The 21,382-nt window shown below is 42.6% G+C and overlaps 1 protein-coding gene across 1 annotated transcript in view; it reads left to right on the top strand.

Annotated features, from left to right (window-relative positions):
- Positions 1–14,231: 14,231 nt before the first annotated feature.
- Positions 14,232–21,382, top strand: part of rint1 (RAD50 interactor 1) — a 39,547-nt gene continuing 32,396 nt past the window's right edge. Inside the window, exon 1 of the mRNA XM_031754982.2 lies at positions 14,232–14,680. Coding sequence (XP_031610842.1) covers positions 14,459–14,680 — 222 coding nt within the window. The 5' untranslated portion in view covers positions 14,232–14,458. The remainder of the gene's footprint in view (positions 14,681–21,382) is intronic.

Consider the following 21,382-nt stretch of genomic DNA (forward strand, 5'->3'; position numbering starts at 1 on the left):
CAGCCGGGCCACAGGCGCCAGGCCCCGCCAATCGGCCACCAGGAGTGAGTCGGTACATACATGAGCACCCAGCCCCAGACACCAAGAACCACCAACACACCAACGTCTGAGGGCATCAGCCACTGGCAGGGAGTTTGGTGACGGGAGATAGGCCTCCATACGTTGGAGAGCCTGAGATGTTCCCAGAGAGGTGGAGTCTAAGAGCCAGGCTGACATATAGACACAGACGAACAGGCACACGCAGACAGAAACGTGCATTCCCCCCATATACACAAACAAATACTCGGCACTCACCCAACGTGGAGACAGACACAAATAGACACTGTACACACATTCACACTCCCCAAACATACTCTATATCCCAGGTCCGGATACCCCTGCCCCCAGAGGGGCAAACCGTACCTGGACCCAGGAGATGTAACCCTTCTCTCTGGGGTGGAGAGCAGACCGCCTCCTTATCTGCAGTAGCACCTGCAGAGTGAGCTCCTGTTGAGAGGAGACCTCCTGCAAAGATGTAACAGCCTCCCCACCAGTTAGAGAGCCCTGCAGTTGGGCCAATGCACCAGAGGTCCCCCGCACCGTGGCTGAGCCCCCCTGCACCCACCCGCCCACCACCCCGGCGACACAACAACCAGGACCCAAGGCCCCAAGGCTCAGCCAGAGCCCCAACCCGGGGGCGGAGCACCCCCAGACCCCCAAGCCTCCACGCCCGTCCCGGACCCACCCAGGGGCAGCCAGGCTACCAGGCCAGTAACCAACGTCCGCCAGCACAGACCCTCCCCCATCTCCGCTGTACACAGCCACAAGGAAAACACCATCTAAGAGCCACCAGAGCCCCTAACCAGGTCATGGCCAGAACCCCCGAGTTAGGTCCTCCAGGGAAAACGTCCCTAGGGAATCCCCAGATGCCCTAAGGCCGTCCCTATCCCCATATCAACCACAATAGCGAAGGCAGGACCAAACCATGACCCCCACCCCCCCACCCCCCTAGGTGATGAAGCCGATCAAAGGAGCCCAAAGGGATTGATCAAATGTGATGGCAGAGGCTGTATCAAGACTAATGTGATCTATTAGATGGTTTTTATATTGGTTAGAATTAAGATTATTTTTATTTTTCCAGTTAATGAGGACCATTTTCTTGGCAATGCATAGGGCCGTAAAAATAATGTGGGCTGTGTTTATTTCTGTAGTGACATAATCTAAGCTGCCCAACAAACACACTAAAGGGGAAGTTGGTTCAGACACTTTGATAAGTCTTCACATATCTCGCGCCAAAACTTCTGAACTGGTGGACAGAACCAAAGAGCGTGGCTGTAATTGTCCGGTGTATTGGCTTGACAGTGTGAGCAGTTGTTAGAAGACGTAAAGCCCATCTTGAACATCCGATGACCTGTATAGTGCACTCTATGTAATATTTTGTGTTGTATTAATTGCAAATTGGGATTTCTGATCCATTGAAAGGTTTTTAAGCAAATCTGAGACCAGAAGTTTTGGTCTCAGTTAACTGATAAATCCACTTCCCATTTTGCAATAGGAAGTGATATTGATTCATCTGTTTTAGAAACTGTTCTGTATATTTTAGACAATAATTTGGGGGGTTTAAGATTAAAAAATTGTACCACACTTGGTGGTGTTTGTACTTCAGCTTCACTTGGATTAAATTTCTTTTTTACTATGGATTTAATTTGTTGATATTCTAAAAATCTTTTCTTGTTGATCCCATATTGTGTCACTAGTCTGTCAAATGGAATAAATTTTGTTCCTTCTAATATATGTTCTAATTATTTGATTCCTTTACTACTCCAATCTGGAAAGTTGATCATATTATTGTTTTGTAATATGTCAGGGTTATTCCAGATAGGTGTACGTTTGCATGGGATTAATGAAGACTGTTATTTTTAGAAACTCCCACCATGCTGTCAGAGAAGAGCTGATGCTGATGCTTTTATAGCATTCATGTCGTTGGATGTTTGAGCTGATAAATGGTAGATCTGAAATCTCGAGATTATTGCAAAGTGCTTGTTCTACATCTAGCCAGGGTTCGTCTAAGAAGGTGTGTTTTAACCATCTAAAGATGAAGTGAAGCCTGTTGGCTAAAAAGTAGTGATTAAAGTTAGGCAGATCTAGTCCTCCTTTATCCTTGGTCCTCTGTAGTGCTTTTAAGCTGATACATGGGGGTTTATCTTTCCAAAGGAATTTAGAAATATACGAGTCTAGAGATCTGAACCAATCTTGTGATGCTTACTTGGGATCATTGAAAATAAATAGTTTATTTTTGGCAAAACCATCATTTTTATAGTGGCAACCCTTCTCATGAGTGATATGGGTCAAGATTTCCATCTAACCAGATCGTCTTCTACTTTCTTTAAAAGTGGGATATGGTTTAATTTAGTTAATTCTGCAAGTTTAGGAGAGATATTGATACCTAAATATTTAATGTTTCCAGATTGCAGTCGGGTAGATGAAGAATTATGGAACAAGCAATTAATCGGAAGAACTGTAGATTTTGACCAGTTAATTGAATAATCAAGCATCAAGACTCTTCTACTACAAAGTCATCCCTTTGCAGTAGATGCAGTCTGTGGTTTAGAATCGTCTTCTTGAAATGTGCAAGAACTTCTCAACAAACAACAAACAAAAGAAAGAAACATTGTGTGGATGGGAGCACATGTTGCTCTAAAACCTGTCTATACCTTTCAGTATTGAAAAGCTTTTGAACTGAGCACTAATAACAAGCCAAATGGCCCATATCCTCTTTAGTTTGAAGGATGTGGCACAACAAATTGTGTTTGCAGACAATGATTTCTGGAAGTGTTCCTGAGCCCATGTTGTGACTTCAGTGACAGTTTCGTCCTTCTTTTTAAGGCAGTGCCCCCTGAGGGCCTGGAGCTCACAGCACTCAATACTGATTTTTATCCCTTGGAAGAGTTCTCATAATCTTTGGAAAATAATGCGTAAAGATGATGAGATATTTGAATTCTTTACAATTTTACTGTGAGGAACATTATTCTGAAACTGTCCCTCAGATTGTAGGCATAATTTCTTTGGATGTCCATCTTTACGTCTGAGACATTCTGGTTCTTTAAGATACTCTCTATAATAACCATGTTGATAAGTTAATCTAATTTGTTGCAAACACTCCTCCAGCTAGTCCCTTTTAGTACCACTTACTTTTCCAGCCTTTTATTGCTCTCATTTCAACTGAGCAATGAGCAAATATTTTTGTGAAACTGTAAAAGTCTCAGCTTAAACATCTGAATTTTTTAATGTTCTATTACAGTCTTTCTCAAACTGTGGTATGTGTATCACTAGTGGTACTTGGGCTCTCTCTGGTGGTACGCGGGAAATCTCCCATTTTTTTTAAGATGAAATAATACACCATTGTGGAGGTATGCAAAGGAGACACGAGAGTTCCCGAGGCTCCACAGGGAGCCGGAGTCACCAGAAAACATCTCCCCGAGCGCGAGTCCGGGGAGACTTTCCTTATTGCCAGCGATCACGGTCGCTACAGAGCGCTGGCCTTAAAACTGCAGAGGCGGCACGACGCTGTCACATTGATGGTAAAAACACTGCCCTTTTCCGCAGTGCCGCGATCGGTGGGGGCATGGGAGATGCCGTCAGTGAGTCAGGAACTATCGCCTGAATGCCGGAGTTCCTAGTAGCCAGGAGAATGTGATCCGCTTCTTCTGCGAGTGAGCGGTAAGCCTTTGCGGCCAGCAGCAGGGAGTTGACGACTAAGACTACGTTCCCAGAAAGTTGATTTTGTTCATCTGGATGTTTTCAGTGGGAGAAACATTTCGTCACTCATCCAAGTGACTTCTTCAGTCTCAGCTGACTGCAGGTTTCCCCAATCTTATAAACAGTACATTTAAATAACAAAACTAGCACCAATGATTAACAATGGAATGTGAGGTTAGAGTCCTGGCCTAAAGAGTTAGCCCTTCTGTGTGTGACATCTGCTTCGCCAGAGGTTGTTTGGTTTTCATGATGTAATGATGTTTGTGTCGGGGGATCCTTGGGGTGGACCAGTTTTTATTTCAGTGTGTTTTGGTGTTTAAGAGCCACAGAGACACGGTGTTTAGAAAAAATGCGTCTCAACTGCTCCGATACTCCTGACACATATGGGATCACTACAGGTTTTCGCTTAGGCTGTCAGGGTTTGCCAGGGCAAACCGTGGGGATGTAGGGAAGGAGGACCCAGGCGCGGAGCTCTGTGTATAAGCAGTGCATTTATTTACAGTGCATGGAACCAAACAACAATAAATCCCCGTACTTTCCCCAGACTCCTGTGTCGTGTCCTCCTTGTGCTCTCTGCTCCCGTGTGTCTGCACTCCCGGTGCTCGCTGCTCTTCTGGCTTCCCACGCTCCTCCTGCAGGAAACAATAGTGGCAGCTGTCAGGACACTTAACTATAGCAGGCATGCACTCAAAGACTAAACCTAAACTGGATGACTAACGTGGAGTCTCACGCAATGATCCCGCGTCGGTGGAGGCTTCACCACACCATTAAGTAGCTCCCTCCGCCGATGCTGATCCACTGCAGGTGTGTGGCATCCTCCTTGGGCGTGGCCAGTCATCCACAGGCCTGACGGTGCCTGTAGCCCGGCCTCCTGGCCACAGCCACACACACACACACACACCTCCCTATACATAGACACATGGAACAAAACCCCCAGACAGCGGAACAGTGCACACACATACACCAAATGATAAATATACTACTACTAATAATAATAATAATAATGATAATAATAATAATAATAATGATAATAATAATAACAGTCCACACTGCTCACGGACCCCGAGTCCTCCAGAGCTGGGTCCGTGACATAGGCAGTGGTTGTCCTTCTCTCCTGGATCGGCTGGAGCTTTCTTTAGGAGCCTTCTCAGCTTTGACAAAAGTCCAGCTGGGATACCCACATTTACTCAGGGCCTTCTTGATGTGCTGTTCTTCTGCTTCCCTGGCTGCTGTGTCTGTGGGGATGGTGTTTGCTCTGTGTTGTAGCGTCCTGATGACACCCAGTTTGTGCTCCAGTGGATGATGAGAGTCAAAACATAAATAATAATCTGTATGTGATTTTCACCCAGGTGTCATCCACATATCTGAACCAATGGCTTGGTGGTGTTCCAGGGTGGGATAGCAAAGCCCTCTTTTCAACTTCTTCCATCTACAAATTGGCCATGATGGGTGAAACTGGGGAGCCCATGGCACACCCATGTTTCTGCCTGTAGAACTGACCCTTGTATGTGAAGTAGGTGGAATGAAGACACAGTTCCAAAAGCAAACACACTTGGTTGATGCTGAGAGTGGTCCTGTTGCTGAGGTTGGTGTCATCCTGTAATCTCTTACGAACTACCTCCAACACTTCCGTGACTGGAACACAAGTGAAGAGAGATGTAACGTCGTACGAGACCATGGTTTCATCTGCCTCCATAATGACATCTCTCACCTTCTCAACAAAATCCAGGGTGTTCTGGATGTGGTGTTCAGAGCTGCCCACCAGCGGGTTGAGGATTGAAGCCAGAAACTTGGAGATGTTATAGGTGACCGAGTTGATCATACAAACAATAGGTCTTAAAGGTGCACCCTGTTTATGTATTTTCGGTAAACCATACAGACTTGGTGTAGACTCCCCTGGTACAGCCTGTGGTATGAGGTCCGGTCAACAGCATTGTCTTGTTCTAATTGCTTCAGACAGTCTATCACCCTCCTCCTGTAGCCATTTCCTGGGTCTCGTTTCATGGGCTCATAAGTATTTTTGCAAGTACGTGTCTGACTACTGACAAAATTTTCTCATGATAGTCTTTCTAGTTTAGGAGAACTGTGCACCTACCCTTGTCTGCCAGAAGGATGATAATGTTGTTGTTACTAAGCAATGTTAGTGCCTTCCTCTATACTGATGTTGGATGCTGGGGGCTTTGCATTGCTGAGACAGGCTGAAACTTTTGTTTGCAGTTGCTCTGTTTTCACAGTTGCTTCCACATCAGGAAAGTTATCATGAAACTGAGCTCACAGCCCATTGTTAATCAGTGGTGCTAGTTTCAGTCAATATGCAAATGTGTTGTTTAGAAGGTTGGGGAAACCTGCAGTCAGCTGAAGAAGTCACTTGTGGGAGTAACAAAACGTTTCTCCCACTGAGAACTCTACGTCCAGACGAACAGAATCCACTTCTTTGGATTTCCTTACCTGGTTTAAATCAATCAGCACTAATTCAATGTCTTTCTGAGATAGTACTTGTGAAGTAATTGAAATATTTTTGCATTGTGACAAAATTTATTATGCCACTGAATAATGTTTTATGCCAAAAATAAAATAAATAATACAGTACTGTAAATAGCAAAATAACACTGATGTCAATTAGTTGTGTATCACTCAACACAAATAAAAAGTGCTGCAATGCAAAAGTGTCTCTGTAAGTTTGTCCAGTTATGTCATTAGCTACTTCTGCTATGGGAACATGTAGGTCGATGTAATATTCACTTTGTTTGTCTGGGTAGACACTCTGTTTGAGGTAGTGACGAAGCACTGGTTCAAAATGCAGTCTGTTCCTGAGACAGTGAAAAGGATCCTCCCAGATATATGTGGCCTGCTTGCCGTCTGGTGTGGATAAGAGTTTGTTCCTCAGGTCTGATGACTGCATAGTGAGAGTTGGCACACCTTGTATATATATAACTGTATTTTTAATAGAAACCATCTAGAAACGGCAGTTTCTAGTCTTTAGGTGTTACTATGCCTTCCCGTGTTCCAAGTTTCATGTCTAGTCACCCCGGTCTCTATGTTCTTGCATCTCCTGTGTCTCCCCAGTCAGTCATGTCTCCATGTCTCAGTGTCAAGCTCGTGTCTCTTGTTTCGTGTTTTACTTTGACAGTCTTGTGTCCTATGTTAGTGTCTTCAGTTGTGCTTCCTGCCCATCTCGTTATGTATGATTACTCCCACCTGTGCTCACCTCCTGTGTCACATTCCCTCATTATCCTGCTGTGTATTTAAGCCCTGTGTTTTCCTCCTGTCATGTCATTACCCCATGTCTCTGTGCATTCTCCTGCGGTCCTCATCCTCCTTGTGTTACTGTGTGTTTCCTCTGAGCTCCTCGTTTCCCTGGCTATTCCTAGCTTCTAGTTTTGTTCCCAGTCTCTAGTTTTCAGTGTGTAGTCTTTAGGTTTTGGTTTTGCATGTGCAGCAATAAAGCTGCCTCCTTGAGTTTACTTTTGCATTCACGAGTCCTGCATTTGGGTCCTTCATCCTGTCTGCTAGTGATGGGTAGATGAGGCCTCGTGAAGCGTTTCAGCACATTCCCCAAACTGTATTGATACTGTGTCGACACAGTGTTGCTGTTTTGCTCCATACTGACACCTGCTGGACCTTAAATATCATTGCAGGCAACTTACTTGAGACTCACAACAGACACTGATTCAATGACCTAGTCATACTTGTACACTGTAAGGTATTGTACTTTCCATGGAATCATTTTATATCTTTTACATTTCAAATATTGTAGACATCTATAAAATATATTGTGAATGACACTAAGTGAAAATTAAAATGAAAGTATTGTGAATGTAATATTACCCATTTGACTCAGAGTTTATTATAAAATTCTATTCAGAAAAATAAGTTTATCCAATGTTTTGCATTCAGTCTATTGCGTTTTTTGACACCATTTCCCCAGCTTTGGAAAACTCACAGGCACAGATGAAGCTGGGGTACACAAAAACTGTAAAGCCAGGTGGAAAAAGTTCTGATAAGATGTCTTCCTATTCCCCCAGTACCTTAAAGGATTCTCTGATCTTGGAATGTTTCTCTCCGACACTCTCCACAATACTAAGGGGTTGGCAGTCCCTTATAATAAAACTCAGGACTCCCTGGTCCAGAACAGTCTTCCTAGATGCTTTATTTCAAAATAATAAAACACATATTAATTAAAAAAAATGATGATAAAGCTGTTCAGTGTCAATATAGGCCGAAGTGTGTTCATTCTCACTGTGTTTGTCTCCTCATTTTCATGTTTGGCTCTGTAATGCCTAAACACTGAGGAGGTGCTTTTGTTTGTGTAAGAAATGCAGAACAGATGCGACATTGCATAAAATGAAATAAATAATTTACACTGCAAGTCACATTGCTGTTTTTCTTATTCTAATAGATTACACTGAAACAAAACAGACAAACAGTTACCTTATTTGCAGTTAAAAGATAAAAATGATCCCACACAGCAGAAACATTTCTTTTTCTTTCGGGCTCCATTTTGTTATGGAGAGATGTGTGTGTTTTTTTTTTTAATCTTTGCGAGAGTAATTTCGTGTTTTTTTGGTGGCGACTCATTCCGTTGACAGATGCGGATGCGGTACTTTTTAAACACAGTTTGGCGCGTTGGCAATGAGCGATACAGCAGCTGTATCGATCACGTGACTTTTTCTTAAAGCGACGCACGCACCGATACAGGCTTCGCTAGGTGAGCTTGATACATGCGTCGGTGCGTCAGTGTTGCAGGACCCATCACTACTGTCTGCCACAGCACTAAACATGACAGTGGTATCCGTCAGCTGCCTTCCCACAGGCTAACCAGCTTGACCAGCTTGATGGCTCCCTTCACCCCCAGTATCCACCATCTGGTTCTAATATGACAGAGACCAACAGCCTTGCAGCTGCAGCTCCATGCAGCACCCTCAACAATGGAGGTGTGGAACATCATACAATTCAATTTTGTTTATTTATACCGGGCCAAATCACCACATGAGTCGCTGTCTGGGTTCTGTGGAACCAGGCCTCTGCCAGGCACTTCCAGCTCACCATTACTATACATTTAACAAAAAATAATGGATTAAATTTATATAGCGCTTTTCGGGACCCTCAAAGCGCTTTACAGTTCCACTATTCATTCACTCTCACATTCACACACTGGTGGAGGCAGCTACAGTTGTAGCCACAGCTGCCCTGGGGCAGACTGACAGAAGTGAGGCTGTCATATCGCGCCACTGGCCCCTCACCAGTAGGCGGTAGGTGAAGTGTCTTGCCCAAGGATGAGCTTCCCAACCCCCTGAACCACGGTCACCCCAATTTAGATGTGCCAGGCCTGTCCATCATCCTCTCCCACCAACTGATCCAACTCAGGTAGTGATCAGCTGACAGCTCAGCTCCTTTCCTCACCCAAGTGTCCAGAACATGTGGCCGCAGATCTGATGATATTGATCCTCAACCTGAAACCTAGGGTATCCTGATGCTACATGCATCATTTAAAGTGCAGAGATACAATTCCCCTTTTAAGTGTGTGCATTCCAATAATGACTTCTTTGTTTCTTTCTCTGTGAAATGTCTGGGTGTCATCCTCGACAGCACTCTACCTTTCAATTCACACATTAATAATGTCACTCGGTCTCCATATTTTCAATTGAGCAAAAAATCGTCTACGTCCTTTTCTCTCCCTACATGCCACTCCCATTCTTTTTCACAGCCTTGTTACTTCCCGGATTGATTACTGTAATTCTTTTCTTTTTGGTCTTACTCAAAAATCCATCCACAAGCTTCAACGTGTCCAGAACTGCTGCCCACATTATCACCAGGACCCCTTCTATCCATCACATCACTCCTGTCCTGCAGCAGCTTCATTGGCTCCCGGTCAAATATCGCATCAATTTCAAAATACTCTTGTACACATTTAAGGCTATTCATCATCTCTCTCCTCCATATCTTTCTGACCTGGTTCAGATCACCATCCCATCTCGGTGTCTCAGATCTTCTTCTTCCCTTTCTCTCTCTGTCCCCTCGCCCTGTCTTGCCACCATGGGGAGCAGGGCTTTCAGCTGCTCTGCTCCTCAACTCTGGACTTCCCTAGCTCCTGATTTAAGAAATATTACTTCTTTCTTTCTCTTTAAGTCCCAACTCAAAACTCACTTGTTCAAAATAGCTTATCCCACTTAAACTCTCCACTCTGCTATTTTAAATTTGTTTTATCCCTTATGCTTTTATGTTGTTTTTATTATTCTGCCGTGTACAGTGTCCTTGAGTGTTCTGAAAGGCGCTTTAAAATAAAATGTATTATTATCATTAAAAAAAGAATAAAATTCACATATATATGCATTTCATTTTATTGTGTTTCAGCCTTTAATTGTTGTATTTTTTAAAAATACATAGATTCAAGAAGTTTGCTGTTTGCCTAGCTGCCCTGGGACGCCTCTGTCAGCTGTGGCTACAATGTAGCTTGCCATCACCAGTGTTTGAATGTGTGTGTGAATGGGTGGATGACTGAATGTAGTGTAAAGCACTATACAAATACAGCCCATTTATTGTCATATAACCGCAAAACACGAGTGGTTACGCAGAGCAATGAAATTCTTACTTTGCAGGTTCCTTTCACACAACTGAATAACAACTAATTAAAATAAAGACTAAATTTAACCCTGAGCATAGAAAATAACAACAAGTGCTTTGTAGCATTTGTAGCTTGTGTGTGGGTGTAGTCAGAAAAAAGTGCAAAGTAGTTGCAATACTGTCACAGTGATAATATATACAGAGTATGCAATATTAAAGTGTTTATATTGTATGAAGTTGTGTTATGTTGTGTATAAATGTACAAAATTGTACATTTACAGGTTAAACGTAATCACAGTTCAACAATTAGTCAGTGATTCAGTAGCCTGATGGCCTGTGGATTGTCCCTGGTTTCACACTCTGTAGCGTCTGCCAGATGGCAGGAGTGTGAACAGTGTGTGCTGTAGGTGGGTGGGGTGGGTACTCCACAGATGTTTTAATAACATGTTGCAGAGCCTTCCTGTCCTGAGTGGTGCTGGTCCCGTACCACACTGTGATGGACTTTGTCAGCATACTCTTCACTGTGCATCTGTAAAAGGTGCTGAGCAGGTTGGGGGTTAATCCAAATTTTCTCAGCTTCCTTGAGAAGAAGAGTCGCTGCTGAGACTTCTTGATGATTTGTCGCGTGTTATGGGTCCAGGTGAGATCCTCTCTGATGTGTGTGCTGAGGAATTTGAAGGTCTTCACCTTCTCACCTGAGTCTCATTGATTTATAGTGTGGCATGCTGGTCTCTCCTCATCCTCAGGTCAATAATCATCTCCTTAGTTTACTCAGCATTTAAGGAGAGATTATTTTCCAGGCACCAGGACACCAACTGAGCCACCTCTTCCATGTAAGCAGTCTCCTCTGCAGCAGTGATCAGCCCGACGATGGTTGTGTCGCTGGGCTGAACTTAACGATGGAGGTGTTGCTCTGGGAGGGGACGCAGTCATAGGTGAAGAGGGTGTACAGGAGTGGACTGTGTACACAGCCTTGGGGAGTCCCTGTGCTCACTATCTTTGTACCTGATATCCCGACCCCTCTGAGTCTGGAAACTCATGGTGATGAAGTCAAAGGCTTGGATGGAGCTCAGACTGAGGTGTCTGTGAGTTGGAGACAGGGAGTAGGTCGGCTTGACCAATCTGAAAGGTCTGAAAGGGAGGGGGATGGAGAGTACAGATTTAAAACACACAAAGTGGAAGCTGATTGGCTCATAGAAGGCAAGGGTTAGTGGTTTGTATCATATCTATCTAATAGACTCCAATTTGTACATGTAAATGGAGAGTCCTCTTCACACACTAAGGTTAATTATGGAGTTCCACAGGGTTCAGTGCTAGGACCAATTCTGTTTACATTATACATGCTTCCCTTAGGCAGCATCATTAGAAGACATAGCATACATTTTCACTGCTATGCAGATGACACGCAGCTCTATCTGTCCATGAAGCCAGGTAACACACACCAATTAGTTAAACTGCAGGAATGTCTTAAAGACATAAAGACCTGGATGGCCGCTAACTTTCTGCTTCTTAATTCAGATCAAACTGAGGTTATTGTACTCGGCCCTGAAAATCTTAGAAATATGGTATCTAAGCAGATTCTTACTCTGGATGGCATTACCTTGGCCTCCAGTAACACTGTGAGGAACCTTGGAGTCATTTTTGACCAGGACATGTCCTTCAACGCACATATTAAACAAATATGTAAGACTGCTTTCTTCCATTTGTGCAACATCTCTAAAGTTAGAAATATCCTGTCTCAGAGTGATGCTGAAAAACTAGTTCATGCATTTATTACTTCCAGGCTGGACTACTGTCATTCTTTATTATCAAGATGTCCTAAAACCTCCCTGAAAAGTCTTCAGGTGATCCAAAATGCTGCAGCAAGAGTCCTGACAGGGACTAGGAAGAGAGAACATATTTCTCCTGTTTTGGCTTCCCTTCATTGGCTTCCTGTTAAATCCAGAATTCAAAATCCTGCTCCTCACATACAAGGTCTTAAATAATCAGGCCCCATCTTATCTTAATGACCTTGTAGTACCATATCACCCTATTAGAGCACTTCGCTCTCACACTGCAGGCCTACTTGTTGTTCCTAGAGTATTTAAAAGTAGAATGGGAGGCAGAGCCTTCAGTTTTCAGGCCCCTCTTCTGTGGAACCAGCTTCCAGTTTGGATTCAGGAGACAGACACTATCTCTACTTTCAAGATTAGGCTTCAAACTTTCCTTTTTGCCAAAGCATATAGTTAGGGCTGGACCAGGTGACCCTGAATCCTCCCTTAGTTATGCTGCAATAGACGTAGGCTGCCGGGGATTCCCATGATGCATTGAGTTTTTCCTTTCCAGTCACCTTTCTCACTCACTATGTGTTAATAGACCTCTCTGCATCGAATCATATCTGTTATTAATCTCTGTCTCTCTTCCACAGCATGTCTTTATCCTGTCTTCCTTCTTTCACCCCAACCGGTCGCAGCAGATGGCCCCGCCCCTCCCTGAGCCTGGTTCTGTCGGAGGTTTCTTCCTGTTAAAAGGGAGGTTTTCCTTCCCACTCTCACCAAAGTGCTTGCTCATAGGGGGTCATATGATTGCTGTTTTTTTCTGTGTGTATTATTGTAGGGTCTACCTTACAATATAAAGCCCCTTGAGGCGACTGCTGTTGTGATTTGGTGCTGTGTAAATAAAACTGAATTGAACTGAATTGAATTGAATTGAATTGAATTGAATTGAATTGAATTGAATATATTGCTGTGGATGACATATATTATGACTTGGGAATTATGTTTTATTCAGTCTGAGTTTTCCATTACAATGAACCTGCATGGCTTTCTCTTGTTCATGAGATATTTACACCAGAAGTGCTAATTTGTGATGAGAATCGTGACAACTGTTAACAAATAGGTCACCTGCAGTGCTAATGGTTTTCCTTGCATTTTTAAAAATATTTATTTGGATTCCAGTGTTTAAATTAATAGATAGCCTATATTGGTCTTCACAATCCACTTCAAAAATGACAATGAGACACGTGTGTGTGTTTGTGAAAAATAGAAGCGCTAACATGAAAAACATTAGGCTGAGACAGGAAGTGAAAGGGAGAGAGAGTACATCTGTTCTACAGAATGGTCACAAAGATCGAGATGAAATAATTTCCACTAGGGATCAATAAAGTATTCTGATTCTGATTCTGAAGATCAGTTTGACAGACAGACGACATAACATTCGACCACATATCCAGTTATAGTTAACTAATGCATGGAAACTTGCAAGTGTGGTTACACACACTCAGAAATTATGCTACAGTTTAACTGTGCGCTCAGGTACTTAGGTAAATAGCACTATACATCTTTATCCATGAATTAGAGGCGGGCACATTGATCCAATTATTAATAGTATCGACAACAACACTGGAATTGGTATTGGATCGATAGAAACAAAGTATCTATCACACTACTATCGTCTAAATTCACTGAATTATATTTTTTTTGTGAATTAAATAAATATACCTCAAACATCCAGTATGAAAAATGTCTGAATCTTGTGTCTTGTTTATAGCCAACAGCACGTTTAAACAGCCTGAGCTGTGTGTTGGAGACAGACACATTTACAGCTCAGTCGTCCAAATACAAAAGGCTGAAAGGTGTGTTTTCATTGTGTTATTCATTATTGTAGAATCTCAGTGATTTAGTGGCCATTAAGTTGTGTTCAGAATTTGCACACCTGTGATGAGTCATGTCATAAATCATGACACGCGCTCCCCCACTTAAGGTACCTCTGTAGCTCAATAGTATTGGTATCGGCCCTGTATTTACTTGGTATCGATACTAGAATCAGCTGTGCTGGACCCGGTACCATGAATGAATGTGCTGACGTGTAGCGGACGGTGCCATCTGTGACGTAAGCGTTTTCAGACAACTGTGGGCTTGTTTTCTCCTCCAGCGTACTCCTCGTGTTAGTGAAATAAACACGGGCCATACAGCAGCAATGGCTACAGTTTACAAGATAGCAAGACACGCGTGGTCACACTTTATGTGAGACAATCTATAAAGGAAGATTTAATATGAAAGTCTGGCATGTGTGTAACCACGCGTGACCGCTGCACGCGTGACCTCCTCCCGCGGGTTACCCAAATACAATTCACGAGCGCCTCCGAGGAAGGCGATCGTTGCATTCGACAGGAAAAATGGCGGCGGCCGTAACAGGAACGCCAGAGCGAGCAGAGAGTGAAATAACAGCATGTTCCCCACAGCCTGCTTACACGGCAGCACCACACCGCGAAGCTTTATCTGCGGAGGACTTCGTGGCGGGTTTCCTGGAGGACAGAGACACCGAGCTGATGTGCTCGAAGACCGTCGGTGAGCTGATGGAGCATCTGACCGAGCAGAACAACACGCTGAAGGAACAGGTGAACGAAACAACGCACAGAAATCATCACATATACCGAGACACAGCGAAGACATGCGTGAGATGTTGTCCTGCTCGCTGTGTCAGTAACATCGTGACAGGTGTTACCCTTACGGCCGTGAATTGTTTCGGAAATTTGGCAACCCAGTCTCACAGTTAAAAACAAACAAACCCTGTAATTGCTCATCTGAACGTTTTCAGTGGGAGAAACGTTTCGTCATCATCCAGGTGACTTCTTCAGTCTCAGCTGACTGCAGCTTTATAAACAGGACATTTGCACAGTGACCTCACAGCCCACTGAATGAACTGTGGGCTGCCAGCCAGCATCTGTCTCCTAATCACAGCTCAGTGAAAACGTGCACAGGCCCAGCGCCAGGCAACATAACTTACAGGTGATATGAGATTAGTAGTGGTGCAGTTATGTGGACACTGGCGTGGGAACAGTATGACGGTGCATGTTTCTATATATCTCCTTTTTCCTCAGTAAACTAAAAATGTAAGACGTCTATAACACTGTATTTTCACACATTTCTGTGTCCTCGCCAAAAGGTTTTGAGTGTCAGAGAAACACGTTTGTGCGTTATTGTGAAGTTTATGCACTTATTTATAGTTAAATTAGATTTATGGTAGAAATCTCTTTAGGAATAAATGTTTTGACTGTGATTGTATATACTGTACCTTGTTTTGAGCTCAGTTTAGAGTTTATGTAGCTTTAAATCAAACTGTACTCCTCCAGGCAGCCAGTGGGAGGCGCTGGTATGAGCCACTGCCAGAAGTCAGTGTTTTGATTGTGTTGAGTCTATTCCGGCTCTTTCTCTCAGCTTTCCAGTCTCAGTGTTGTCAAAAAAGACTTGAATGACAAACTCCTGCTTGTTGGGTTAAACCCCCTGTTGTCTGGTGGCTTTGAACACACCTGGAGAGCAGCTTCATTTTCTCCTCAGAAATATCTCTAAATATCGCTAAAAACGTTGTTTTTCCTCATGTTGGAGTTTGTTAATGCGGTGGTTTGAAGGATTCACACCAACTTCTTCCCAGTAAAGGTTTTAATGGTGATTACAGGAACAGTTGTTGTTGTTGTTGTTGTTTTGGACGCTAGAAACACGTTTTTGTTTTATTCATTTACCCTGAGCTCATCATCTCATCTTAGCAGACAGAAACTGGTTAGTGAGTTATTACTAAGTTACTGACTCCATTTAATCAGCAGTGAAAATAAGTCACCAGGAGCACATCACTGTTTCAGACAGCCTAACATACAGTGTGTCTGTGCTTTCAGGCACTACCTAAAATCATCTTTGTTATTATTATTTATTCTTACAGCAGTGGATCATAATGGGACAAGAGCTGTACTTTTCCAAAGAAATAAGAGTTTTGTGCATCATGCAGGTCTTTTGTTGTACCAATGAAAGGTACATTTGTTGATGCCAAGTTTAGCGTTACATCCAGGATTCTCTTCAGGAGAGCTTATAGAGCTCTGTCTCTGTTTGTATCTGCTTTTGTAACGGATGATCGCGGTTGGTTGTGGCCTCTTCCTGATGTACTCGTGGATGTTTAGAATAGAATAAAATAATCCTTTAATTGTCCCACAAGGGGAAATTTGGTTGTAACAGCAGCAAGAAAAAATATACAAACAAACAGCGCACAGAACAGAAACATACACAATTTTATATATATATATATATATATATATATATATATATATATATATATATATATATATATATATATTTACATCAAGGACAATAGTTACAAAAACAGAGTACTGTACAGTTATTAACATTAAATAAAATGAAATACATTTTATTTACAGATAAAATGTATTTCAGATAAGAGGCAGGTAAGAGATACAGATAAGAGGCAAACCCAGGTTGTAGTGTGAATCGGATGATAAAATAGTGCAAGTGACAGCGCTGATGTAAACATCTGTGTTTGTTGGGAGCAGTTTTGATTGTACAGTCTGACAGCTGCAGGGAGGAAGGACCTGCAGAAACGCTCCTTCATGCATCGAGGATGCAGGCTCTGCAGTTCAGCAACATTTACATGCATGGGGTGGGAGACTCTGTCCATCAGAGATGTTATTTTGCCCAGAGTCCTTCTGTCTCCCACCACCTGCACTGGTTTGACGTCTCATCCTGTGTGGTGCTGACACTCACCAGTCCCCGGCCTCCTTCCTTGTGCTTAGTGTGCAGCCTCAGGATGCTGGACTTGGGGTGAAACTAGTGCTGGGCGATATATCGAGTTTTTAAAATATATCGATATATTTTTATACCAGATATAAGATGTGACAATATCGTTTATATTGATATAGTATATGTTACTTTATAATTACAGGGAGTGCAGAATTATTAGGCAAATGAGTATTTTGTCCACATCATCCTCTTCATGCATGTTGTCTTACTCCAAGCTGTATAGGCTCGAAAGCCTACTACCAATTAAGCATATTAGGTGATGTGCATCTCTGTAATGAGAAGGGGTGTGGTCTAATGACATCAACACCCTATATCAGGTGTGCATAATTATTAGGCAACTTCCTTTCCTTTGGCAAAATGGGTCAAAAGAAGGACTTGACAGGCTCAGAAAAGTCAAAAATAGTGAGATATCTTGCAGAGGGATGCAGCAGTCTTAAAATTGCAAAGCTTCTGAAGCGTGATCATCGAACAATCAAGCGTTTCATTGAAAATAGTCAACAGGGTCGCAAGAAGCGTGTGTGGAAAAACCAAGGCGCAAAATAACTGCCCATGAACTGAGAAAAGTCAAGCGTGCAGCTGCCAAGATGCCACTTGCCACCAGTTTGGCCATATTTCAGAGCTGCAACATCACTGGAGTGCCCAAAAGCACAAGGTGTGCAATACTCAGAGACATGGCCAAGGTAAGAAAGGCTGAAAGACGACCACCACTGAACAAGACACACAAGCTGAAACGTCAAGACTGGGCCAAGAAATATCTCAAGACTGATTTTTCTAAGGTTTTATGGACTGATGAAATGAGAGTGAGTCTTGATGGGCCAGATGGATGGGCCTGTGGCTGGATTGGTAAAGGGCAGAGAGCTCCAGTCCCACTCAGACGCCAGCAAGGTGGAGGTGGAGTACTGGTTTGGGCTGGTATCATCAAAGATGAGCTTGTGGGGCCTTTTTCGGGTTGAGGATGGAGTCAAGCTCAACTCCCAGTCCTACTGCCAGTTTCTGGAAGACACCTTCTTCAAGCAGTGGTACAGGAAGAAGTCTGCATCCTTCAAGAAAAACATGATTTTCATGCAGGACAATGCTCCATCACACGCGTCCAAGTACTCCACAGCGTGGCTGGCAAGAAAGGGTATAAAAGAAGAAAAACTAATGACATGGCCTCCTTGTTCACCTGATCTGAACCCCATTGAGAACCTGTGGTCCATCATCAAATGTGAGATTTACAAGGAGGAAAACAGTACACCTCTCTGAACAGTGTCTGGGAGGCTGTGGTTGCTGCTGCACGCAATGTTGATGGTGAACAGATCAAAACACTGACAGAATCCATGGATGGCAGGCTTTTGAGTGTCCTTGCAAAGAAAGGTGGCTATATTGGTCGCTGATTTGTTTTTGTTTTGTTTTTGAATGTCAGAAATGTATATTTGTGAATGTGGAGATGTTATATTGGTTTCACCGGTAAAATAAATAATTGAAATGGGTATATATTTGTTTTTGTTAAGTTGCCTAATAATTATGCACAGTAATAGTCACCTGCACACACAGATATCCCCTAAAATAGCTAAAACTAAAAACAAACTAAAACTACTTCCAAAACATTCAGCTTTGATATTAATGAGTTTTTGGGTTCATTGAGAACATGGTTGTTGTTCAATAATAAAATTATTCCTCAAAAATACAACTTGCCTAATAATTCTGCACTCCCTGTATACTTGTGGAACCGCAAGTTTGCCTCCCTTTCCTCCAGTTTTGTCTTTAGCATCGTTACTCTGCCTCGCCTCTATCCTCCACTGAATAAGACTCCCCCTCCTCCCCCATCGCTTCACCTGCAGGCAATGACAAGATGGACACGGCGAATCTCCGTTAATGAGTTGACGCAGATCGCCCCGTGCGTGGGGCTGGACGACATCAACGCATTAACGAGCTAACCGCGCTAACGAGCTAGCCCGCAGGGGCTGCACGGCCTAAAATCCTTTCATTCTCTCAAAAGTTGACTGCGCGCCTTATGTATGAATTCTGCTTGTGCTTACTGACCTCGAACCGGTTTTATGTGATACACAGCGCTCAGGAATCTGTCAATAAATGTTTTAGTTCGACTTTGGTAAGCTACTGAGCTGCACCGCTTGATGGATTGTCGGAGCATTACGGCTACCGAGGAGCCTCGCGGAGTGATACGTACTGTGCTTCAACGTAATATTACCGTACTGTGTGTGTATAAGGACCATAAATGGCTCCTGTTCAGAGACATGGTTACGGGCGGATTTCAAACTCAGGCTGTCAGTCATGCAGTAGAAGTTGGGAACAGAGCAGCTGTGAAATCTGTCTTTGTTATTATGCTCAGCGTCTGTTAGTTTACATTTTGACTGCACAATTGTGAGCTCTTTGTTATGCACAAAACAAGCATTGTTTTCTTTTATTTATGGATCATTATTGTGTGGATGCTGATTAAGCATCCACACTATTGAGTTCCTGTTTCTCTTTATTCTTTATTGTGTGGATGCCCTAATAGGGCTTCCACACTATTGAGTTCCTGTTTCTCTTTATTCTTTATTCCACTATATTCCAGTTGCTTCCGTACACTTTTTGGCACTTATCTACTCCCTCAGTTTTCAGCCGATTTTCTCCGTTCAAACTCTAAACTGTTCTGCTCTTTCTGCTAATGCCGGCTATGACTTTTGGTGTTTATTACTGTTATACTTTTTAAAATATTACACTTTTTTCCTTTAATTTGTCCCATTGAAATGAATGGAAAACTTCCACAATTCTGCTAAAACTTGCTTGTCTTTGAAACTTAACTACTTTGTCATACTTTCACCTAGAAACTCCATTCAAACTTTAAAATGTTCTCAGATTATTGGGCTATTCCTGAGTGATTCAGCTTTTTCAGATCATCTACCGTTTTAATCTTATCTCTCTTTAAGTTTTCAGTTGCAAAATTGTGATTTTTCAGAAAATACATGCGTTGCTATGGTTGCTATGCAATTAAGTCAGAGTGAGTGCTGGTCCGTTCTGAATTTTCTCTTCATGTCTAAACAACTTCTTCCTACTCGCTCAATTTCCACTCAACTCCCACAAATTATACATCAAAACGTAGGTATTTTTGCTGGCTTTCAGACAATGTCACTATCTTTATTGTGAGATTTACCGTTTTTTCGCAATTTGCCTCGGAGTGACACAAGGTCTGACAAGTCCCCATTCAAAGTCTATGGGGAGGTTTTGAAATTCAGAGCTGAAATTCTGAAACGGGAGGCATTTTCAAATCGCCATATCTCTTTAACAAAGCAAAGTTAGGACATGAGGCTTGTGCCAATATATCTTCAGACACTGCTGACACTCACAGTGGAAGCAGTTTTTACAATTATCTTACCGTTGAGCAATGAATTACGTTTGTTTGAGGGTGGAAATCTGTCCTTCTCTCAGTCTTCAAACTCTGGAAATGAAGCCGTTTCTTCTCTCATATATCTCCGCGACGGAGGTAGAACGAGCTATGAAAATCGCAGTCAAAATACACCAAAGTCCGCTGATTCACCCAGTACAAGAATTATGCTGCTAGCCCTCCTAGTTTTTGAGTTACACGACGTTTTGTAACTCCAAAAAACGGCTTTTTTTTTTGCCTCTCACCGCGATCTATTTTCTGACTGCCCAAGTATCTGTCTTTCAGACCGCCGCCCCCTTTCCAGGTGGCGCAATCAGTAATGACACGGCTCTGCAGCTCAAAGGTCGTGGGTTCAATCCCACCTTGGTCCACGTTTTTTTTTTTCACTACAAATTTATACACTATCACAGACCTGTAATTTATATTGCTAATTTATTACAATTCTGCAAAGTTTTATGATTTTAGCAGCTTTTCTAATATGGACCTCAGATTCTTGTTAACGCTCCATGGCAGAAACAAGTACACAGCCTGATGAAGCAGACTGAGGCAGTACCTCTGACTGGTGAATTTGAGCAGAACCAGGTTGTTCTTTCATTTCATTTCTTTATTTATTTCACACATGGTTCAACAGTATTTCTTTTTCTACATACAGAACCTTCTGCCTCTTTTCAGCAGAAATTCTGCTGATTGAACTCTTTTCAGCAAAGTTTTCAGCCTTTTCACCACTTTTCAGCACATATCCCAGCTTTTTCAGCTGTTTTCAGCAAAACCTCTTTTCAGCCCAAATTCTGCTTATTAGAATAGAATAGAATAGAATTCAACTTTATTGTCATTGCACATGTCACAGGTACAGGGCAACGAAATGCAGTTTGCATCCATCCAGAAAGTGCTTTAGTCGTGATATAGATATATTACAATATAAATTAGCAATAATAGAGATGTGTAAGTATATTACAGAAATGGGTCTATTATGGTATGTTATAATGTACACAGTGTGAAGTATGTTCACCTCTTCTGCAAAATTTTCAGCCTTTTCACCTCTTATTAGCACAAATATCAGCTGTTTTCAGAAAAAACCTCTTTTGAGCAGAAATTCTGCTGATTCATCTCTTTTAGGCGCAACTTATTGCTTCTTTACCTCTTTTCTGCA

Source organism: Oreochromis aureus, linkage group 17 (genome assembly GCF_013358895.1).
Source record: "Oreochromis aureus strain Israel breed Guangdong linkage group 17, ZZ_aureus, whole genome shotgun sequence".
Taxonomy (NCBI): Eukaryota; Metazoa; Chordata; class Actinopteri; order Cichliformes; family Cichlidae; genus Oreochromis; species Oreochromis aureus.